The sequence below is a fragment of the Saimiri boliviensis genome, chromosome 3 (genome assembly GCF_048565385.1).
Source record: "Saimiri boliviensis isolate mSaiBol1 chromosome 3, mSaiBol1.pri, whole genome shotgun sequence".
Classification (NCBI taxonomy): Eukaryota; Metazoa; Chordata; class Mammalia; order Primates; family Cebidae; genus Saimiri; species Saimiri boliviensis.
In genome coordinates, this window is record NC_133451.1 from 69,147,457 (window position 1) to 69,169,159 (window position 21,703).

At 44.6% G+C, this 21,703-nt stretch overlaps 1 protein-coding gene across 1 annotated transcript in view; it reads right to left on the reverse strand.

Annotated features, from left to right (window-relative positions):
* Nucleotides 1-13,203, reverse strand: part of PPEF2 (protein phosphatase with EF-hand domain 2) — a 36,984-nt gene extending 23,781 nt beyond the window's left edge. The window contains exons 1-5 of the mRNA XM_039468397.2: nt 9,613-13,203; nt 5,508-5,635; nt 5,296-5,353; nt 2,165-2,340; nt 745-859 (exon numbers count right to left, since the gene is read on the reverse strand). Coding sequence (XP_039324331.1) covers nt 745-859; nt 2,165-2,340; nt 5,296-5,353; nt 5,508-5,635; nt 9,613-9,667 — 532 coding nt within the window. The 5' untranslated portion in view covers nt 9,668-13,203. The remainder of the gene's footprint in view (nt 1-744; nt 860-2,164; nt 2,341-5,295; nt 5,354-5,507; nt 5,636-9,612) is intronic.
* Nucleotides 13,204-21,703: the final 8,500 nt, after the last annotated feature.

Below are 21,703 nucleotides of genomic sequence, written 5' to 3' on the forward strand. Positions count from 1 at the left end.
CACTGGAAACATAAGATGGGGAAAATTGTCATTAGCAAGACTTTTTCCCAGGACAGGAATGTATGTGGTTAGGAGGAATAATTTCCTAGTCACCAGAGCTTTTTCTTTTTTTTTTTTTTTTTGAGACGCAGTTTCGCTCTTGTTACCCAGGCTGGAGTGCAATGGCGCGATCTCGGCTCACCGCAACCTCCGCCTCCTGGGTTCAAGCAATTCTCCTGCCTCAGCCTCCTGAGTAGCTGGGATTACAGGCACGTGCCACCATGCCCAGCTAATTTTTTTGTATCTTTAGTAGAGACGGGGTTTCACCATGTTGACCAGGATGATCTCGATCTCTTGACCTCGTGATCCATCCGCCTCAGCCTCCCAAAGTGCTGGGATTACAGGCTTGAGCCACCGCACCCGGCTCACCAGAGCTTTTTCAAGTACCATTCAATAAACGATCTTCTAACAAGGAGGATCTGGTTATTTGCAGGGATTTTGTTTTGAATGAAGAACATGAGTTTGAGTAATATGCATTGCTTGGGAAAATAAAGCAGAGGCTGGTCCCTGAGCTCCATGGTCCGCTTCATTGCACCACCTCTTCTTTAAGCAAATGTGGAGTGAATATGCAAATCGTGAATTCGAAGCAGTGAAACTTGGCTTCTCATCACATCCCCCTGCAGCCCCACTGCAGCTCCTGCATCCCCACGTGAGCAGAGCATTCTGTCTGTCTACCATGGAAAGCCGTTTCTGACCAGCTCTTACCACACACTGTGATCTCCTCACTGTAACAGGTTGAAACCCGGTTGATGTTTGGCAGCTGTACCAGATGTTTCTTGGTTTCATACAAAAGGTTCAAGACGTAGCGAGCGTGGAGCTGCTACTGGGAGGAAGAGGAGGGAGGGAAGAAAACGACACTGACATTCGTGAGGGAAAATGGTCCTTACCTTTACTGTTTAACAACCCCAATCACCCAAGACCCCAAAAGTAACCCCAGTAAACCGCTCCTGGGACCCTATGCACGGATCCTTTCTTTTTCACCCAACTTCTGCCCTTGTTTCTGCTTTTTATCATCCCCACTTGTTCCTCCTGCAAATATTGAGCTACTTTTCTCTTTCCTCTCTACTCTGTTAAACCCTTCCTTGCCTTTGGCGTAGGAGGACCACGTGATTGTCTCAGTTAAATGTGATTAAGGGCAGAGGCGTTGACGGTACTGAGTGACCCTGTCATTACTGGAATGTATCAGCTCAGCTCCTCCTGCAAAGAGTTACATTCATGTGGAAGAGGGGAAAGATTGGATTCTGACATAGAGCCAGAAGCTGACATTTCTCACCACCTCTGCCCCTACCCCCCCGAGTTCGAGCCGCTATCATCTTTCACCCGGACCACTGCCATAGTCTCTTGACTGGTCTCCCTGCTTTGGCCCTTGCCCCCTCCACTCTCTTAACACAGCAACCAGAATGATTATTTTAAAAAACAAGGCAATTTATGTCATTCCTAGGTCTGCTCTCTCCGTCTCTTTTGGAAAAATAAAAGTCCATCCCCCTCACCGCCGTTACTCTCCTGCTGCCTCCCTCTTCTCCAGCCACAGTGGCCTTCCGAGGTCCTTGAACAGTCCAGGCAAGTTTCTGCTGCAGGGCTTTTCCATGTGTTCCTCCCTCTGCCTGGAATGCTCTTTCCCCAGCACATTCCTCACCACCTTAGACCTTTGCTCAGAAATCACCTTCCCAGAAACTCTGTAAGATTGCTATTTCTTCCACCCACAACTTAGTTTATAGCTCTTATCACCTTCTAATATACTGTATAATTGACTTATTTATTATTTGTTGTTCATTGTCTGCCTCCGCAGTGGAATGCCAGCCTCACAAGGGCAGAGATTTCATCCGTTTTGTTCACTGCTGTGGGTCAGTACCCAGAGCAGTGTGGGGCACAAAGCAGTGCTCAGTAGTTATGTGTGGGATGAATGAACACTGAGAGATTATGTGATTAGGAAGAAAAGCTTTCAGTCGTCAGAACTGGCTGATTGACCCAAAGATCCTGGGTAAGCACAGCGGGGGTAGAATCTGTCTAGTGGACCCATGACATGAACACCCTAAATCTGAGGCCATTCTTTCTCTGCTGGATTTGATCTCCCATACACATTTCATGGAGGTGGTGGTGACCCGAGTTCCCCAGATGAGCTTACTTGTTTCAGTCTGAATGCTTCTACAAGGGCAGTAGCATGGTCAGGCAGGAGCGGGAAGGAGAGGTGTGGTCCCCTGTAACTGTCGGGTACCTCTATGGACTCATAGTCACTGCATTTCTCCATCTTGGAGTCCTGGGCGAATCTCTCTTCAGTGAATATTCGGGTCAGGAAGTCCCCTAGTCCAGATGGAAAAGGTAGACCAGCTTATGATCATCTGATCACGAAGTCTGCAGACACTATAGAATAGTCCTTGGCTGGGCATGGTGGCTCACACCTGTAATCTCAGAACTTTGTGGGGCCAAAGAGGGAGGATTGCTTGAGCCTGGTGTGGGTAACCCCTCCCCACCATATAGGCACAGAGGAAGGACAGCTAAGCAGAATCCTGGCACAATTAGTGCTTGAAGAATATCTCAGTTTGTAGTGTTACTACTCAGTTATTTCCCTTTATATAATCACATGTTAGTTCACAGAATGAGTGCCTAAAGAGTATCTTACCACTCAGTTATTTCCAGATATATATATATATATATATATATATATATATATATATATATATAACTATATCTTAGTTCATAATCGGAGGAATGCCTAGAGTAGACACGGTACAGAGCATGAATTAAGGAATAAGCAGCTTATTACAGTCGGAGGAATGTCTGGAGCAGACACAGTGCAGAGCATGATTTAAAAACAGTTATTCCAGGACAAGCATCCATGGCCCAGGTGGCAGCATTCAGTATCATAAAGATACCCGCTGTTGGCCGGGCACGGTGGCTCACGCCTGTAATCCCAGCACTTTGGGAGGCTGAGGCGGGTGGATCACAAGGTCAAGGGGTCGAGACCATCCTGGTCAACATGGTGAAACCCCATCTCTACTAAAAATACAAAAAATTAGCTGGGCATGGTGGCACATGCCTGTAATCCCAGCTACTCAGGAGGCTGAGGCAGGAGAATTGCCCGAACCCAGGAGGCGGAGGTTGCGGTGAGCCGAGATTGCGCCATTGCACTCCAGCCTGGGTAACAAGAGTGAAACTCCGTCTCAAAAAAAAAAAAAAAAAAAAAAAAAAAAAAGATACCCGCTGTATGGCAGGCTTGGGGCAAGAGCCACTCCTCCTGACAAAGGAGTTGTAGGACCTTGCTCCAGTTCTTGTGGAAGGCTGCCCTCAGACCGGCAATCCCTCGAGCATCTGAGGGCTCAAAACCCCTCAGGATAATCGCACCTTGGTGACTGTGAACTTTATCAGCTCTTGCTACTGTGCTAACTCAAAAGCATCCTCCTATAGAACTCACTGGAAGCTGCCAGCAGTTGGCAGTAGACCCTGACAGCTCTGTCACTGCTGTGACTTAAGCATCCTCCTGTAGATCTTCTTAGGAGTAGTATGCCCATGGATAGACATTTTGCACACTGCACGCTCTTCACTACACAAGGCCCACCTCCTTGCCTCGATGACCTAATGAGGGTGGACCCCTTGCTGTACATTGTCCACCTCCTAGCCTAGGTGACCTAATGGGGAGTGGACCCCTTGTTTCATTGCTCATGACCCTATCACTATCCTTAAAGATGACTTAACTCACTACCCTTCCCCCTAACCTATACCCAATAAATACAGATGCTTCTGGACATTCAGGGCCTCGCCTATTTCCACTTATAGGTGACGTGGCCCCCTCTGAGCCCAGCTGCATTTTCCTTGTACTTCTGTTTCCTGTCTCTTTATTTCTCAGATCCTGTGCCTCAGCACAGCATAAGGGACACCCCACAACCCTGTGGGACCCTTAGCCCTACACTCAAGAGTTTGAGAACAGCTTAGGCAACATAGGGAAACCTTGTCTCTACAAAATTTTTTTTAAAATTTAGCCAGATATGGTGTCGCATGCCTCTAGTTCCAGCTACTTGAGAGGCTGAAGTGGGAGGATCACTTGAGCCTGGGATGCAGAGGTTTCAGTGAGCTGAGATCACACCACCGCACTCCAGCCTGGGTAATGGAGTGAGACCCTGTCTCAAAGAAAAAAAAAGTTCTTCCCTGGAATGTTGAAGCAGGACATGGTAAATCTGGCTTTAGCTCCAGCACAGAAGAGTAAAAACGAAGGAGAAAGTGACAACAGACTAGGATGGACAGGAATAAAAAGTCATGTTTTCTACTTTTATTCTAAAAGATCAAGACTTGTCAGACTTAGAGAGTACAGAAATTTGCAAGCAGAAGGAAAGGGGAAAGCCAGGGTGGAAAAATCATTCACTGGCATTGATGCTGCACTTACTGAGCGCAGCAGGTGCGTCAGAGTCCAGCAGCTGCCAACTGCCAGCCTCTGCGTCTCTAGCCTGAGGGCTTATTTCCTGGATCCAGGTGGCAGGCCAGAAATGCTATGGAATTAACAACCTCCCGGCTGGGCCGAGTGGTTCACACCTGTAATCCCAGCGCTTTGGGAGGCCAAAGCAGGTGGATGACTTGAGGCCAGCAGTTGGAGACCAGCCTGGTTAACATGGTGAAACCCCGTCTCCACTAAACATAAAAAAAAAAAAATTAGCTGGGTGTGGTGGTGCACATCTGTAATCCCAGCTACTCAGGTGTCTGCAGTTCAATCACTTGAACACGGGAGGCAGAGGTTGCAGTGAGCCAAGATCATTCCACTGTGCTCCAGCCTGGGTGACAGAGCGAGACTCTTTCTCCGAAAAACACAAAACAAAACAAAGCAAACAAAAAGCCTCCTTCCTGTTCTTCCCTCCCACCTCCCCACCTGCTTTCAGCTATTGAGTCTTTGGAGTTGACACAGAAAGACTCCAGTTCCCTCTGCTTGCAGGTAGGATAATTCTGAAGCTTGTGTTCTGCACTATTTCCCAGGCACACTGAGTTGCTGGACTGGCTGCTGTTCCTTTCCTGAATCCCTTCCCCACTCCCTCCCACCTCCAGTGTTTCTTGAACTTAATAAATGAACTCCTTGCACTTAAACTCTTGTCTCCAGGTATGTGTTTAGGGGAATTCAGCATAGAATCCCAGTCTGCCATTTACTTGTCAGCCCCTTGCTCATTCCCTGGCTGTCACCGGATTCATGGTTTCACTCCCTGTGCACCCCCCACCTCACCCTGCAATCTATGTCCTTGTGACAGGAGGACATGGCATGTGGCAGTTCATACTCACTCTCGTTGTGGCTGCTGGGGGTGAAGTGATCCATGAGATAGTTGAAGAAATCATGGAGCTGCAGAAGAACCCAAGGAGACTTGGCTTTAGAGATGAGGGAGAAGAGAACCCACGAGGAGTCCAGTTGGGCTCTCCTTAGGAGCACCTGGGCTCTGCTGCCCAAGGGCTGAAAAGCAGAGCAGGAGGCGGCTCCGTCCCACATCTCATTGTACCTTGACTTGGTCTTGCTGCCCAGCGTATTCTATAGACTGGAAGATGCTCCAGGTGCAACGCCGCCTCATCTCCAGGCGGGCCATGTAGCGCCGGTACCATCTCTGGATCAGGGCTGCTGCCTTGAAGGCTATGATGCAGATGGAGAAGCAAGCCCATGAGCTGGGACTCCCTGGGCCAGGGGTTTGGGGGAAGGGAGAGGAAGCTGCTCGGCCCTCTCTGAACATGTGAGGACAAGATGGCAGGGAAGCCCTACCCACGGACGCCCATAGGAAATATTTGCCTTTCTGCTGGCAATAGCGCTTTTCCCCATTTCCAACCCTTCCCCTTCATTCCTCCCTGACGGTTAAACTAACATCACTTTAGGTTTGTTGTTGTTGTTGTTTTGAGACAAAGTCTCACTCTGTTGCCCAGGCTGGGGTACAGTGGCATGATCTCAGCCACTGCAATCTCCACCTTCTAGATTCAAGCAATTCTCCTGCCTCAGCCTTTCGAGTAGCTGGGATTACAGGTGCATGCCACCATACTTGGCTAATTTTTTATATTTTTGATGGAGACGGGGTTTCATCATGTTGGCCAGGCTGGTCTTAAACTCCTGACTTCATGATCTGCCTGCCTCAGCCTCCCAAAGTGCTGGGATTACAGGCGTAAGCCACCATGCCCGCCCACTAATATCACTGTAGGTTTATGGGAATTCTCATTTATTGATAAAAACATTTCTGTGTAGGGATGAAAAGGTTGTACTGCCAGGATCCGAGAAGATGTAAACTCATGAGATTGCAAGGATGAGGCATCTCTGACAGGTTATAATGTGTGGGTGGGGTGGACATTTTGATATTGTGACAATAGATTGGATGTCAAGACACCTGAGTTCTAGACCTCAAACTGCCCTGACAAGCTCTGTGTTTTCAGGCAAGTTGTCCAGGGCTTGAATGTCCTCATCTGGAAAAGGGCAGGACCAGATGGAGACTGGGAAAAAGAAACAATAAACAAATACTGAAATTAATGCATCATACAATGTCAGGGGGTAGCAAGTGTTTCCCAGCTCCCACGTTTGTCATCCCAGTTCTGTGATATCCCTGCAGGCTTTAAGCATCCCCGTCGCAAAATAGACAGCACCAACCAGGCAGTCCCCTACATGGCCACTGGGCCTCTCATTTTTGCCAGGACCTAGGTAACCTGCTAGGTTACCTGAAGGTGCTAGGTGACCAGGCAAGGCAGGTTACAGTGTGAAGATTTCATTCTTTATGTAAGGCTTAGGACCTGTGGTCAAGTATTGCTGCCAGAGAAGGGGACAGCTGTCCACATAACTAGATTCTTCTTAAGCTCCAAGGCCTAGATATGCTGCTGGCGATGAATGGACTATTTGTGGATAAAGCTGGATTAGAAACCCTGCAGGCTGACTCAGGTCGACCTCATAAACAGTAGACAGATTGATTTAATATATTTAGCTTGCATTAGAGAGATAATAGAATTCTCGCTGATTTTCCTAACAGGAAAGGTGATGGTGACGTGAGAAAAGAGAAGCTGGGAGAAACTTAAAGCTAAACCTGATTTTCTATTTAAAAAAAAATTCATATTACTAGTATTTCTCAAAGGCACTCACTAAATAATAAGTGATGAGGTTGAACCCCACTGACTGACTTCTGTAAAATCATATTCAGAATAGTGAATGCAGCCAGGCATGGTGGCTCACCCCTATAATCCCAACACTTTTGGAGGCCACACCTGAGGTCAGGAGTTCAAGACCAGCCTGGCCAACATGGCAAAACCCGTCTCTACAAAAATACAAAAATTAGCTGGGTGTAGTGGCAGGCATCTGTAATCCCAGCTACTTGGGAGGTTGAGGCAGGAGAATTGCTTGAACCTGGGAGGTGGAGGTTGCAGTAAGCTGAGATTGCAGCACTGCACCCCAGTCTGTGTGACAGAGCGAGACTCTGACCCAAAAAAAGAACAGCGAATGAAAGATCCAGGGCTGGCACTATAGATTCTTCAGGGACTCCTGGTAAACATGCAAGCTGCTACCCCTCACCCTGGACCTGCAACATCGGAATCTCTACAGATGGAATACAGGAAGGAATCTGAAGTTTAGCAAGCTCCATACATAATTCTTACTTGTGCTAAAGTTTAAGGACCACTAAGGAATATCGTGGACATCAGGTTGTCTGCCAGCACCTTGCCCTGAGCATTCTAAGGCCAATGCTGTCAGTGATGAGACATACGTATTACATCCTCAGTCCTGCTTTAGCTACGAAGGCAGGAGAAGTGGGCAACACCTCTCCTTCTCCCTCTTTCTTTCTTTTTCCTGGTTGGCTGTCTGGGGAGGTGTGAGGGGGCTGGCTTGTCTTTAGTTGAGATGGGCTCTGGGAAGTGCAGGATCTTTTAAGATTCTTTATCTCATCATGTATTTTTAACAGCACAATGCAAAAATGTAGAGGCACCTCTTACTTGGGCCACGTGTAAACTAAATTATTCGGGTACACGTGACAAATACACCTGGGCTGTAAAAGCTCCACATGTAACAGCCCTGTGAGAAACTTACGAACCAAGGCAATGCACAGTAGACTGTGGGAGAACAGGTAACTTATTTAAGAAAAATAGAACAGAGAATTTTTTGATGATTACCCTCTTATTTTCATGATCTTTTTCAACAATATTTATGTCTCTATATACAACACTGATTTAAAGGGAAAAAAAATGATACCTCTAGGAAGAAGTGCCTTTCTCTAATAGAAGTGTAAGCTTGCCAAAAGGTAAGCAATAAAAACTTAATGAATTATGATATCCCTTTAAGGAAAATAGAGAGGCTAGTATCGACTTCCAATAAGAAATGGCATGCTTAAGTAGGTGTAGGACTCCCTCACACTCCAACACATTAAAAAATCTGCATAAAATAAGCTAATTTTTTTTTTTTTTTTTTTTTTTTTTTTTACAGATAACTGAAGTCAAAAGCATTGAAGGGAGATCTCTGGGTGCCAGAAATGAAGATAGAGCCCATAACCAAAGGCAGTTACAGGCATTGAAGTCAGGCAAGCCCCAGGGGAATCTGGACCAGACACATGTCTCAGGAGCTGGGGGTTTAACACCCATATGCGGATGGGAGTGAGTTCTTGGGTTCTGTGCCTGACAGGGAGTGGTAACTGGACTGCCTGTGAAAAGGCAGGAGCTGGGGAAGTTTCTGTACCTTGAGCGATCTAATAAATCTCTGCCTCCCAACCGCCATGGTAACAGGAGGTAAGTTGACCTAGAACTCAGAGTCCTCAGTGAGATAGGAAGTCTTAGCTTGTGGTGTGTGTAGGTTGAATTTGTGTTCTTCACAAGACAAGGAAACCCTAACCTGAAGCTAATTCCAAAATTGGTCTAAACAAATGACAAACTGGGAACAAATATTTGCCATTCATATCACAGTTGGTATCCTTACCATATTAGAAATGGTTTCACTCAGTCACCCAGGCTGCAGTGCAGTGGTGTGATCACAGCTCACTGCAGGCTTGAACTCCTCTGCTCAAGCAATCCTCCCACCTCAGGCTCCCAAGTATCTAGGACTACAGATCCTCGCCACCAAACCCAGCTAATTAAAAAAATTTTTTTTTTTTAGAGAGAGAGGGTCTTGCTATATTGCCCAGGCTGGTTTCAAACTCCTGGGCCCAAGCTAGATTCTCTAATCTCAGCCTCCTAAACTGCTGGGATTACAGGTGTGACTCACATCTCCTGGCCTATTGTTTTAAAAAACTGTTAGATTAGTCACGAGAGGGGGCTCATGCTTCCTTCTTCCCACCTCATGACCTTTGCACATGCTCTACCCTCTGCCTGGAATGTGTTTCATCCCCTCTTTGGCCAACCTTATTTCATTTATTTGTACATGGGTAGTTTGAGATCAACCCCAATGGACAATACTAACTCCCTGAGCAAATTTTAATTCTCTCAAATATACATCAACTGGACATTTTGGTGGGCATGACACAAGGACGGGAAGCTGACCTCTAAGAGTTGGCCTGAGGAGAAATGTAATGGTTTTCTGCTTCTACCTTGAGAACCCCCAACCCTCTCCATGCAATCTGGGCTTTGTGGTACCCACAGATGGTTTGGAAAGTGGGAAACACATACCTCTCTCTGCATTCTGGAAAGCAAAATGATGTTGGGTGGAGGTGCCGCTTCCCATGGTTTAAGCACAATTCTCCTGCAGGACACAGCAAATCCAAGGGACAGTGAGCTGTTTGCTGACAGAAGGAAGAGAGAATCTGTACTAGGAGATGCAGGCAGAGTATTAAATCAGGTAGGCCAAATTGTCTATGAATCACGTGAGAGCATCCTCCCCACCTCTCCAGTCTCAGTGCACAAGATGTTTCTCCCCTGAGAGTTCCCTCCATTTGTCATTCCCTGTGTCTCCTGTTTCCAACCTTTCCACTGGTTTTTCCTTTCAGCCTAGAAACATACTGAAATCTCCTATCTGGCACTCTCAAAGCAGTTCATCCGCCACCTCCTCCTCCTCCTTTGACCTCCTATATTCCTCTAGCTGTCACCCAACCTCTCTTCTCATCCAGATTTATCTCAAGAGTAGACTACAGATTTTCTCTTTCTTTCCTCTCAAAATTACCTTTTTCATCCTCACTCTTGATCAAAGCCTTTCCTGGTGTCTCTAATGCCTTCATCTTTTCAGTCCTTACCTTGCCGGAACAGCAAGGCCATCTGTCTCTATAGGCCGCACCTTTGTTTTAATTCTACACCTTGACCTTCTGTGATACCAAACTCTTGTGTTTGCTCCTATCTTTCTGACTTATTCTGTCTGCCTCTTGAGCTGTCTGTCCTTAAATGTTGGTTTTAATTTGCATTCTATTCTCAAATACCTGTTGATCCTCACTTGGTATATGCTCCCTGGCTGCTTTACTTAACTCTCCCATTTTCAGCTCTCACTTCCCACCTCTCAGATCTCTATCTCCATCCCAGATGATCTCTAAACTTCAGCCCCACATACTCAGCTCCCTTGCCAAAAACTTTCATTGGGGTGTCTCAGACTCCAAACAGAACCCATCTTTCAGGCCTGGTGCAGTGGCTGATGTCTGTAATTTCAGCACTTTGGGAGGCCAGGGTGGGCTGATCACTTGAGGTCAGGAGTTTGAGACCAGCCTGGCCAACATGGTAAAACCTCACCGCTACTAAAAACACAAAAAAATTAGCTGGGTGCAGTGGTGCACACTAGTAATGCAACTACTTGGGAGGCTGAGGCAGGAGAATGGCTGGAACCTGGGAGGCGGAGGTTGCGGTGAGCCGAGACGTCAAACCACCGCTCTCCAGCCTGGGCAACAGAGCGAGACTCTGCCTCAAAAACAAACACAAAAACAACTTCCCCAAAGGCCTCATCTTTCTTCCCTCCTTTCTTCAAATTCTGTACTTTAACTACCATGACCTCTGTGTTTTTGCTCTTACCTGGAATGTTCTTCCTATCGTACTTCTCTTAAGCTGGCCAACTTTATTCATTCCTTAAGGCTCACTTGAAGCATCACATTCCTTAAAGAAGCCAGTTTGACATGCCCCTCTCTGAGCTCCTGAGCATCTTATTCACATTTCCATCATTGCAATACCATATCACACTCTTCAGTCTTGTGTCTGTCTACTATTAGGCTATAAGTTCCTTCAAAGAAAGACTGTAAGCAAATTCAGCATTTCATCCCCAGGATTTAGCACAGTGCCTGACATAGAGTAGGGATTCTATAAATATTAATTGAAGAAACTTTATGCCTTACTTATTTTTTACTGACACATAATAATTGTACATATTTATGGGATACAACATGATATTCTGATACATGTAGACACTGTGTGATCGAAGTATGGTAACTGGCACCTTAAAGATTTATCATTTCTTTGTTATGAGGACATTCAGAATCTTCTCTTCTAGCTATTTGAAATATACAATACATTATTGTTAGCTATAGTCACCTACTATCCAACAGGGTGCCAGAACTTATTCCTTCTACCTAACTGTAACATCATACCTGTTAACCAGCCTTTCCCATCTCCTGCTTCCTTCTGTTTTCTCGGTCTCTGGTAACCATTATTCTATGCTCAGCTTCCATGATTTCAATTATTTTAGCTCTCACATATGAGTGAGGTTATCCAGTATTTGTCTTTCTGTGCCTGGCTTATTCCAGTTAACATAATGTCCTCCAGGTTCACGTATACTGTCACATAGAATAGGATCTCATCCTTTTTGTAGGTGAATAGTATTCCATTGTGCATATATGCTGCATTTTCTTCATCCATTCATCCACTATAGGTTGATTCTATGTCTTGGCTATTGTGAATAATGTTACAATAAACATGAAATTGCAGATGTCTCTTCAAAATACTGATTTCACTTCCTTTGGATATACACTCGAAGTGTAGCGGGATTGCTGGATCATTATGCCATATTTCTGTTTATACAATAACACTTTCTCTAGTTCTTCTTTAGGAAGTAATGTGAGGTGTACTGACTTAACATCAAGAGTGGATTCCACTTCTTTTATTCTTTTCTCTACCTCGCTTCTACCCCACTCGCCTCCCCTATTTTTGAAGGTTGTGGTATTGGGGATTATCTTTTTCTTTGCAAATCAAAATTAAAGACTCATCTTGCTTATGTTAGTTAGTTTAGTTTGAATAAATAACCAGAGGAAAGAAGACTGATGTCTTTTTGTGTGCAAAATGGTTCCCAGTTCTATGAGACGTCATGAAACCAGAATCTGAATTTGGGGTAAAGTGAGAAGCTATCATGTCTAAACCAACAAAATTCCTCCTCAATATTTGCACAGTTTTAGAACTAGAAAGGACTTCAGCAACGAATGAGCCTGTCAATAACTCACAAGTTAGTTTGATACATTGGTAACTTGCCTGCATAGCCAAGTTGTGTACTGAAGAGTGCCTGATGTGGGTGAGAATTTTTGTTCACCCTCTCACTCAATCTTGGGCACTTAAACTCTCAGAGACTCAGTTTTCTCATCTGTATATCTCCAAGGGTCATAAATTATATATTTAAAGTGCTGAGTATACAGTAAAACCTCAATATATATTGATGGACTGAATCTGGTATTTATTTTAAAATATCAACAATCAAAAACATGTTCTTGGAGGCAGTAAAAGACATACTATTTCAATGCTGCACAAATCAGCGGGATGTATACTGATTATTGCTGAGTCAGAGATTGCTATTAAATAAATCCTCTTTTGCCCTTAGGCACCTTTTTTCTCATGAATTTATAAGTTCAAACATGGTGGCAGAACAAGATGACCTACAAAAAATTTATCAGAGATAAAAATATAGCATTGCTGTAGAGTAAGGAAGTTGATATCTATCGTGGGCCAATAAATTATTTGGAACAACCACAAGAGATGAAAGAAATGAAGTCTCCATCAGGTAGTTGTAACTAACTCTTGGTGACCTTTTGTCACCAAGGACAAAAAGGATACGTTTTCCTACGTCATGTGGAAGGGGGAAAGGGGTGCCCAGCTATCATTATAACAGCAAAGACACATGTGATCCCTGCCTTGGGGCTCCATGGCCTCATCTGTTTCTCTGTTATTTATAGATAATGGTAACTTCATTACAGGGTTGTTAGGAGGGTGACGTGAGGTTATATATGGTAATACTTTGAAAACATTTGTCATTGTCATGAAAAACATAGATAAGAAATTTTCTTAAATGACATCCTCGAAGATCTCTTAAAGTCCTTCTCCTCCCCAAATAAAAAGCATATATATATATATATATACATATATATATATATATATATTTTTTTTTTTTTTTTTTTTTTGAGATAGAGTCTCGCTTCATCAACAGGCATCAGGCTGGAGTGCAGTGGCACGACCTCAGCTCACTGCAACCTCCGCCTCCTAGGTTCAAGCAATTCTCCTACCTCAGCCTCCTGAGTAGCTAGGACGACAAAAAGCATCTTAAGTAATTATCAGTAAAGAACCAACAAAATACTTCACTATGCTTTAAAAACAATGGAATTGTATTCTACCATGACAGAGAACAAAGCAAGTCGATAGGTAAACGACCCTAAGATACATTGTTACATGAAGAAAAGCAAATTGCAGAAGAGTATGCCTAATGTGATATCATCTGTATAAAAAAAGTCAATAAAGAATACAAAATAAAAGACTATACACCAAGCTATTAACAGTAATGACCTCTGGAGAATGAGGTTGGGTGAGAGAGTTCCATTTTTAACTTATATACTTCTATTATAGCTTTTATAATTAAAAATCAATAAACGATATTTTTCTAAAATTTTTACACATGAGAAAAATTAGAAAGTTGCTCTAAGTAGGTATCACATGTGGCTGTTTAAGAGAAGAAGATGAAGTCATCTACAGACAAGCAGAGAACATTTTAGAAATCACTATGAAAAGTGACCGGGTGCAGTGGCTCATGCCTATAAACCCAGCACTTTGGGAGGCCAATGCTGGCGGATCACCTGAGTTCAGGAGTTCAAGACCAGCCTGGCCAACATGGTAAAACTCCGTCTCTACTAAAAATACAAAAATTAGCTGGGTGTGGTGGTGTGTGCCTGTAGTCCCAGCTACTTGAGAGGCTGAGGCAGGAGAATCACTTGAATGGGGAAGGTGAAAGTTGTAGTGAGCCAAGATCACGCCACTGTACTCCAGTCTGGGTGACAAGGCCAGACTCTATCTCAAAAAAAAGGAAAAAAAGAAAGAATGAAAGAAAAAATGAATACAAAGGGGAAGTAAAATAATTCTCAAGGGAAAAGCTAAAAACATGAAAACTTCATAAGGTCAGCCATGGAAAATGAGCTTGAGGGAGCCTCAGTCTGTTGAATCAGCACCTTTGGTAATAATGGTCAGCTGTCTTCTCCCCCTGGTGATTTCCCAAGCTGAACCATCTCTCCAGGTGACCACATCTACCCAGTGTAGGTGAGACCCCCTTCTCCTTCTAGAATTTAATTAGAATCATCAATGCCTTATATTATCATGAAAAAAAAATTAGTTGGGCATGGTGGAGCAGCATGCCTGTGGTCCCAGGTATTCAGGAGGCTGAGGTGAGAGGACTGCCTGAGCCAGGAGCTCGAGGCTACAGTGTGCTATGATTGCACCTGTGAACAGACACTGCACTCCAGCCTGGGCAATGTAGTGAGACTCTGTCTCTTAAAAAATAAGTTTATCTGTCCACTAAGTAAGCCCAAGAAATCAAGGGCAGAATGGTCACCCAACACTTGAAGATCTCATCACACAGATAGCAAAGACCGCATCTGAATGAGTTGATAGCAGAAGAGCTGTCTCTGACCTTTGTCACCAAAAAAATTCTGTATTTATTTCCTAGGTAAAAATGTAAGTTTATCGCCCTCCTGGTCTCACTCATTTCTACTTTAGGCTAGAAAGAAAGTTCTTACCTTCTTTGCTGGGTTTTTAATTTACATTGAGATACAACAAGGCAGAAATCTCTAACATGCGGGCGAGATCTCCATCCTGTCTTCAGAGTTGGCTGAGGGATCCCAGACTGATCTGATTTGTTCCAGACCTACAGAGTCAATAAAGAAGGTGCAGCTCTAGTCTAGCATGTCTTCCTCCTGAAAAGCAATGAGGACATCCACAGCCCTGGCCAAGCATTCACAGTGACAGGGAGGAAAGTTCAGGCTTCCTGCCTCGAAGCAGTAGGCGCCCCCTGACGTCAGTCAGATCAAGCCCCCAAGGAGGATTTGAAGGGGGAGATTGCATAGTTGGGGTGTTTCCCATATACCCAAGGAGATGGGGTTTCTCTAACTGCACCCACGTCAGTCCTAAATCTTCTTACTCTCCTGGATTAGAAGGCTATGTTTCCCAAGCCACATCTGAGAAGCCTGAGCTCCTTAGCCCCGAAATAGCAGAGTGCTGACAAGACACAGGGGCCTAGGGGCTCTGGAGTCCAAGGAGGTCCTCGGCAGAAGCCTCACAGGAGGTATTCTTTGCTGTGGCCAACAAACATATGAAAAAATGCTCATCATCACTGATTATTAGAGAAATGCAAATCAAAACCACATTGAGATACCACCTCACGCCAATTAGAATGGCGATCATTAAAAAATCTGGAGACAACAGATGCTGGAGAGGATGTGGAGAAATAGAAACACTTTCACACTGTTGGTGGGAGTGTAAACTAGTTCAACCATTGTGGGAGACGGTGTGGTGCTTCCTCAAGGACCTAAAATGGAAAATCCATTTGACCAAGCAATCCCATTGCTGGGTATATACCCAAAGAACTATAAATCATTCTATTACAAAGACGCATGCAACATGTATGTTCATTGTGGCACTGTTTACAATAGCAAAGACCTGGAGCCAACCCAAATGCCCACCAACAATAGACTGGACAAGGAAAGTGTGGCACATATATATCATGGAATACTATGCAGACATAAAAAACGATGAGTTCATGTCCTTTCTAGGGATCTGGATGAATCTGGAAACCATCATTCTCAGCAAACTGGCACAAGAACAGAAAATCAAACACCACATGTTCTCACTCATAGGCAGGTATTGAACAATGAGAACACATGGATACAGGGAGGGGAGCATCACACACTGCGGTCTGTTGGTGGGGGCCAAAGGAGGAACAGCGGGGGTGGGTGGGGAGGTCGGGGAGGGATAACATGGGGAGAAATGCCAGATATAGGTGATGGGGGGATGGAGGCAGCAAAGCACATTGCCATGTGTGTACCTATGTAACAATCCTGCATGATCTGCATGTGTACCCCAGAACCTAAAGTACAATAAAAATAAAAATAAAAGAAATATCCTGCCCTTTCTATGGACACTTTCCTTAGGATATAACCTGAACTCTGAACTGCAGTTAGTCACTGTTGTTGGACAACTTACTTTTTCAGTTACTGTAAGATGCTCGTGTGGGTGTTCTCGTAGGTACTAAATACACCATGGAAATTCACAAAGAAAGTGATACTCTGTTTACTTATCTTTATCTAGTAGGTCAAGTTTGTTAATTATTATTATTATCATTATTTTGGGACAGTCTCACTCTATCGCCCAGACTAGAGAGTGCAGTGGCACAATCTCAGCTCACTGTAACCTCTGCCACCCCGGTTCAAGCAATTCTCAGACCTCAGCCTCCCAAGTAGCTGGCGTTACAGGCACCCCACCAACACGCCAGGCTAATTTTTATATTTTTAGTAGAGACATGGTTTCTCCATGTCGGCCAGGCTTGTCTCAAACTCCTGGCCTCATGATCTGCCCCCCTCAGCCTCCCAAAGTGCTGGGATTACAGGTGTGAGCCTCCACACCCGGCCTAAATGTCTTAATTATGTTAACTCAAATCCTCTTTATCTTTATTTGTTCTTCCTAATGTGCCCATCTTTGAAAGAGGTATTTTGAAGATTTCTATGACACGTACAAATTTAGCAATTTCTCTTTGTATTTCAGTCTTTGCATTATACATTTTGAAGCTATATAATTAGATATTAAATTTAAACCATGTGAAATTGCCATTGGCAACTATGTAATTACACATGAAGACTTTTTGTCATTTAACTGTCTTGGTAGAGGGTGACATAAAAATTAAATATCAGGCCAGGCATGGTGGCTCACACCTGTAATCCCAGCACTTTGGGAGGCTGAGGCGGATAGATCATGAGGTCAGGTGTTTGAGACCAGCCTGGCCAACGTGGTGAAACCCCGTCTCTACTAAAAATAAAAAATTAGCCCTGCATGGTGGCAGGCCCCTGTAATCCCAGCTACTCGAGAGGCTGAGGCAGGAGAATCACTTGAACTTGGGAGACAGAGGTTGCAGTGAGTTTTGACTTCACCATTGCATTCCAGCCTGGGCGACAGAGCAAGACTGTCTCAAAAAAAAAAAAAAAAAAAAAAAAATTAAACATCACTCTGCCTTTTAAAATTCTTTTTGCACTGGATTCTCTTTTATCTGATATTAACATTTTCACATTAGCTTACTTTTTGTTAGCGGTTGACTGCTAACATTCTTTCTCCAAATTGACTAAAAAAACTGATAAAATCCTGTATTACTATTACTGAGAGTATAAGAAAAGGGACCCTGTCCATACACTATTGGTGGGATCATTAAAGTGTCTCACTTTTTTGGAATTAAATTAAATTTTAATTGTAACTTATTAAATTACGTATTTAAAATATGTAAACTCTTTCATCCAGAAATTATACTTTTAAGAATCATACAGAATTATACACCCATGCAAAAAAACCTATATAAGGATTTTCATTATCATATAATTTGTGATCAGGAAAAATTGAGAAAAAAACCTAAGAGAATTTTTTTTTTATGTGGCGTTACCTGCATTTTTAGTTTCCATATTGCTGCTTCGACATTTTAGGGCCTTGCTGACCAGGGAGGGACTACCCGTCCCAGGACTAGCTGATTCCCGGAGATGCCAACTAACCAGTCTAAAGCCGTAGCACTGAATCCCTCCTTTTTTGAACTTTTTTACTCAAGACCACTATCTCCCTACCCTAATCACCCTGAGGTCATGTATCAGACAACTCGGGGCAGTCTACACTCAGGACAGTCAGCTGACATTATTCCAGCTAGCTAGTCCTTCACCTGCTGAGCCATCTTATCCTGCCTCACCCATTCCTTCCTCGAAAACCTCACTTCCCTGTCTTCTGCCTGTGACCAACCTCGAGTTCTCTCCCAAGGCTGTGCAGTGTGATTCTTCCTCATGGGAACGAGGAGTAACAAACGATCTTTTAAATGGCTATTGTCCCCTGATCTGTTGGCTTCATCATACCTGAATAAAAATAGAATCTACGCTTTAAAACATTTATGCATTTTTAAAAGTCATAATGAGTACAGACAGCAGTTATTGCTAGGGGTACTCATGGGGAGAGTGTCATCTACAAGGAGAGAAGAGAGGCAGATCACACTATGCACTGCTTATTTTTATAGTAAAAATCTGTTACTTGTGTACTTTTTTTTTTCTTCAAGATGGAGTTTTGCTCTTGTTGCCCAGGCTGGAGTGCAATGGCATGATCTCGGCTCACTGCAACCTCTGCCTCCCGGGTTCAAGCCATTCTCCTGCCTCAGCATCCCAAGTAGCTGGGATTACAGGCATGTGGCACCACGACTGGCTAATTTTGTATTTTTAGTAGAGACATGGTTTATCCCTATTGGTCAGGCTGGTCTTGAACTCCTAACCTCAGGTGATCTACCTACTTTGGCCTCCCAAAGTGCTGGGATTACAGGTGTGACCCCACTGCACCCTGCCACTTGTGTACTTTTTTTTTTTGTATATGGAGTCTTGCTCTGTTGCCCAGGCTGGAGTGCTGCGTAATGGTCTCGGCACACTGCAAACTTTGCCTTCCAGGCTCAAGCAATTCTCCTGCCTCAGCCTCCCGAGTAACACCCACCACCACTCCCAGCCAATTTTTATATTTTTATTAAAGACAGGGTTTCACCATGTTGTCCACGCTGGTCTCAAACTCCTGACCTCAGGTGATCTGCCTGCCTCCCAAAGTGCTGGGATTACAGGCATGAGCCACTGCACCCAGCCCACTTCTGTACTTTTTAAAAACAGAGTATTCTGAAAATCACCTCTCCATCTCCTATGCAAGCTCTGTAGGCCAAGCCATTTTGATTAAATTTTTTTTTTCTTTTGAGAAAGGGGCTCACTCTGTTGCCCAGGCTGGTGTGCAGTGGCACAATCACAGCTCACTGCCGCCTCAACCTTCCCGGACTCAGGCAATCCTCTTGCCTCAGCCTTCCAAGTAGCTGGGACCATTCGCATGTGCCACCACACCCAGCTAATTTTTGTATTTTTTGTAGAGATGCGGTTTTGCTATGTTGCCTAGGCTGGTCTTGAACTCTTGAGCTCTTGCAAGCTACCTGTCTCTGCCTCCCAAAGTACTGGGATTACAGGTGTGAGCTGCTGTGCCCAGCCAAAAATTTTTTTAATTAATTAATTAATTAATTTTTTTTTTTGGCCAGGCTAGGTGGCTCATGCCTGTAATCTCAGCACTTCGAAAGGCCAAGGTGGGCAGATCACCTGAGGTGGGGAGTTCAAGACCAGCCAGGTCAACAACCCCATCTCTACAAAAAGTTAGCAGGGCATGGTGGTGTGTGCCTGTAGTCCTAGCTACTGGGGAGACGGAGTTTGCAGTGAGCTGAGAACATGCCACTGCACTCCAGCTTGGGCATCTGAGTGAGACTCTGACTCAAAAAATAGTAATAATGAATAAATTTTAACTTTTTAATTAAAAAAAATCATTGATTCTTGTTTTAAAATTTATTTTATTGTGTTAAGAACGCAACATGAAATCTACCCCCTGACAGATATTTTTCTTCTTTTTTTGAGACAGGATCTCATGCTGTCACCCAGGGTGGAGTGCAGTGGCATGACCACAGCTCACTGCAGCCTCAATCTCCCAGGCTCAAGTGATCCTTTCACCTCTGCCTCTTAAGCAGTTGGGCCTACAGGCACACATCACCACTCTCAGCTAATATTTTTATTTTTTGTAGAAGCAGAGGTCTCACTATGTTGCCCAAGCTGGTCTCAAACTCATAGACCCAAGCAATCTTCCTGATATGAACAGGAGACAGGGAAATACTGTGCAGTTCCCTGGCAAAAGCCCCACCCTCAGGCCTGGAAACCCAAGGCACTAAATGGGAACAGGCATTCCTGTTTTCATGTCCAAATGTTGCATCTTGGTCCACCACACCCCACTTCTGTACCTATATAAACCCCAAACCCCTGGGTCAATGAGGAGATGCACAGAAGAGCCAAAGAGCAGAACAGCACAGCTGAGAAGGCGAGAAGAGAAGGGGCATCTGAACATCTAAAGGAGTCTGGCTGGGGACAGTTGGAGAGGAGTTTGTCCACAGGACTGGTGAAGTCCAAGGGAAGATCATCTCCCCACTCCATCCCCTTTCCAGCTCCCCATCCATCCCACTGAGAGCCAGCACTCAGTAACACCCCCACATTCACCACTTTTCAAGTCTGTGTGTAACCTGATTCTTCCAGGGTACCAGACAAGGGCCCAGGTACCAAGGGGGCGCTGAGCTGTTAACACTTAAGCCCTCTGTGAACGGCAGAGCTAAAAGAGCACTGCAGCACACCCACTAGTGCTTCAGGAGTTGAAGCACCCACCCCTAGATGCTGCCTATGGGGCTGGACCCCAAAAGTGCTTGCTCTGGTTTCTGCACCTGCCTGTCTGTGTGCGCCCAGCTTGTTAAGGGTTTGAGCTTGTGGCAGCTGAACAGAGAGCCATATCCCTATTGCAAGTCCTGCAAGGGGAGCCAAGGAACTCTCCTGTTTCACTCCCACCTCAGCCTCCTAAAGTGCTGTGATTACAAGCATGAGCCACCAAGCCCGGCCTCTTAACAGATTTTTAAGTGTACGATAGGCATAATGTACAGATCTCTAGAAGTTATTCATCTGGTATAAATGAAATTTTACACCAATTGAATAGCAACATCCTATTTCCCCAGCCCCTTAGCCTTTGACAACCACTCTTCTGCTCCTGCTTCTATGAGTTTGACTATTTTAGATACCTCATATAAATGGAATTATTCCAGTAAGCACTGTGATTGGCTTAATTTATTTCAGGTAATGTCTTCCAGGTTGTCACATTGCAGTGAAGAAAACCAAAGTATGTCACCCCAAAATATGCCTCTTTGAAAAAAGCAGCAAACAAGCCAGGTGCAGTACTACTAAAAATACAAAAATACAAAAAAAAAAAAAAAAAAAAAAAGAATTAGCCAGGCATGGTGGTGCATGTCTGTAATCCCAGCTACTCAGGAGGCTGAGGCACAAGACTTGCTTGAACCCGGGAGGTGTAGGCTGCAGTGAGTGGAGATCATGCCACTGCACTCCAGCCTGGGTGACAGAGTGAGACCCTGTAGTCCCAGCTACTTGGGAGGCTGAGGTGGGAGGATTACTTGAGCCCAGGAGTTTGAAGATGCAGTGAGCTATGATCATGCCACTGCACACTAGCCTGAGCAACAGAGACCTTGACTTTAAAAAATAAAAAAGAAGGGGCCAGGCACAGTGGCTCATGCTTGTAATCCCAACACCTTGGGAGGCCAAGGCAGGCAGATTACGAGGTCAGGAGATCGAGACTATCCTGGTGAACATGATGAGACCCCCATCTCTACGGCAAAAATACAAAAAATTAGCCAGGCATGGTGGTACCCACCTGTAGTCCCAGCTATTCGGGAGGGAGAGGCTGCAGTGAGCCGAGATCA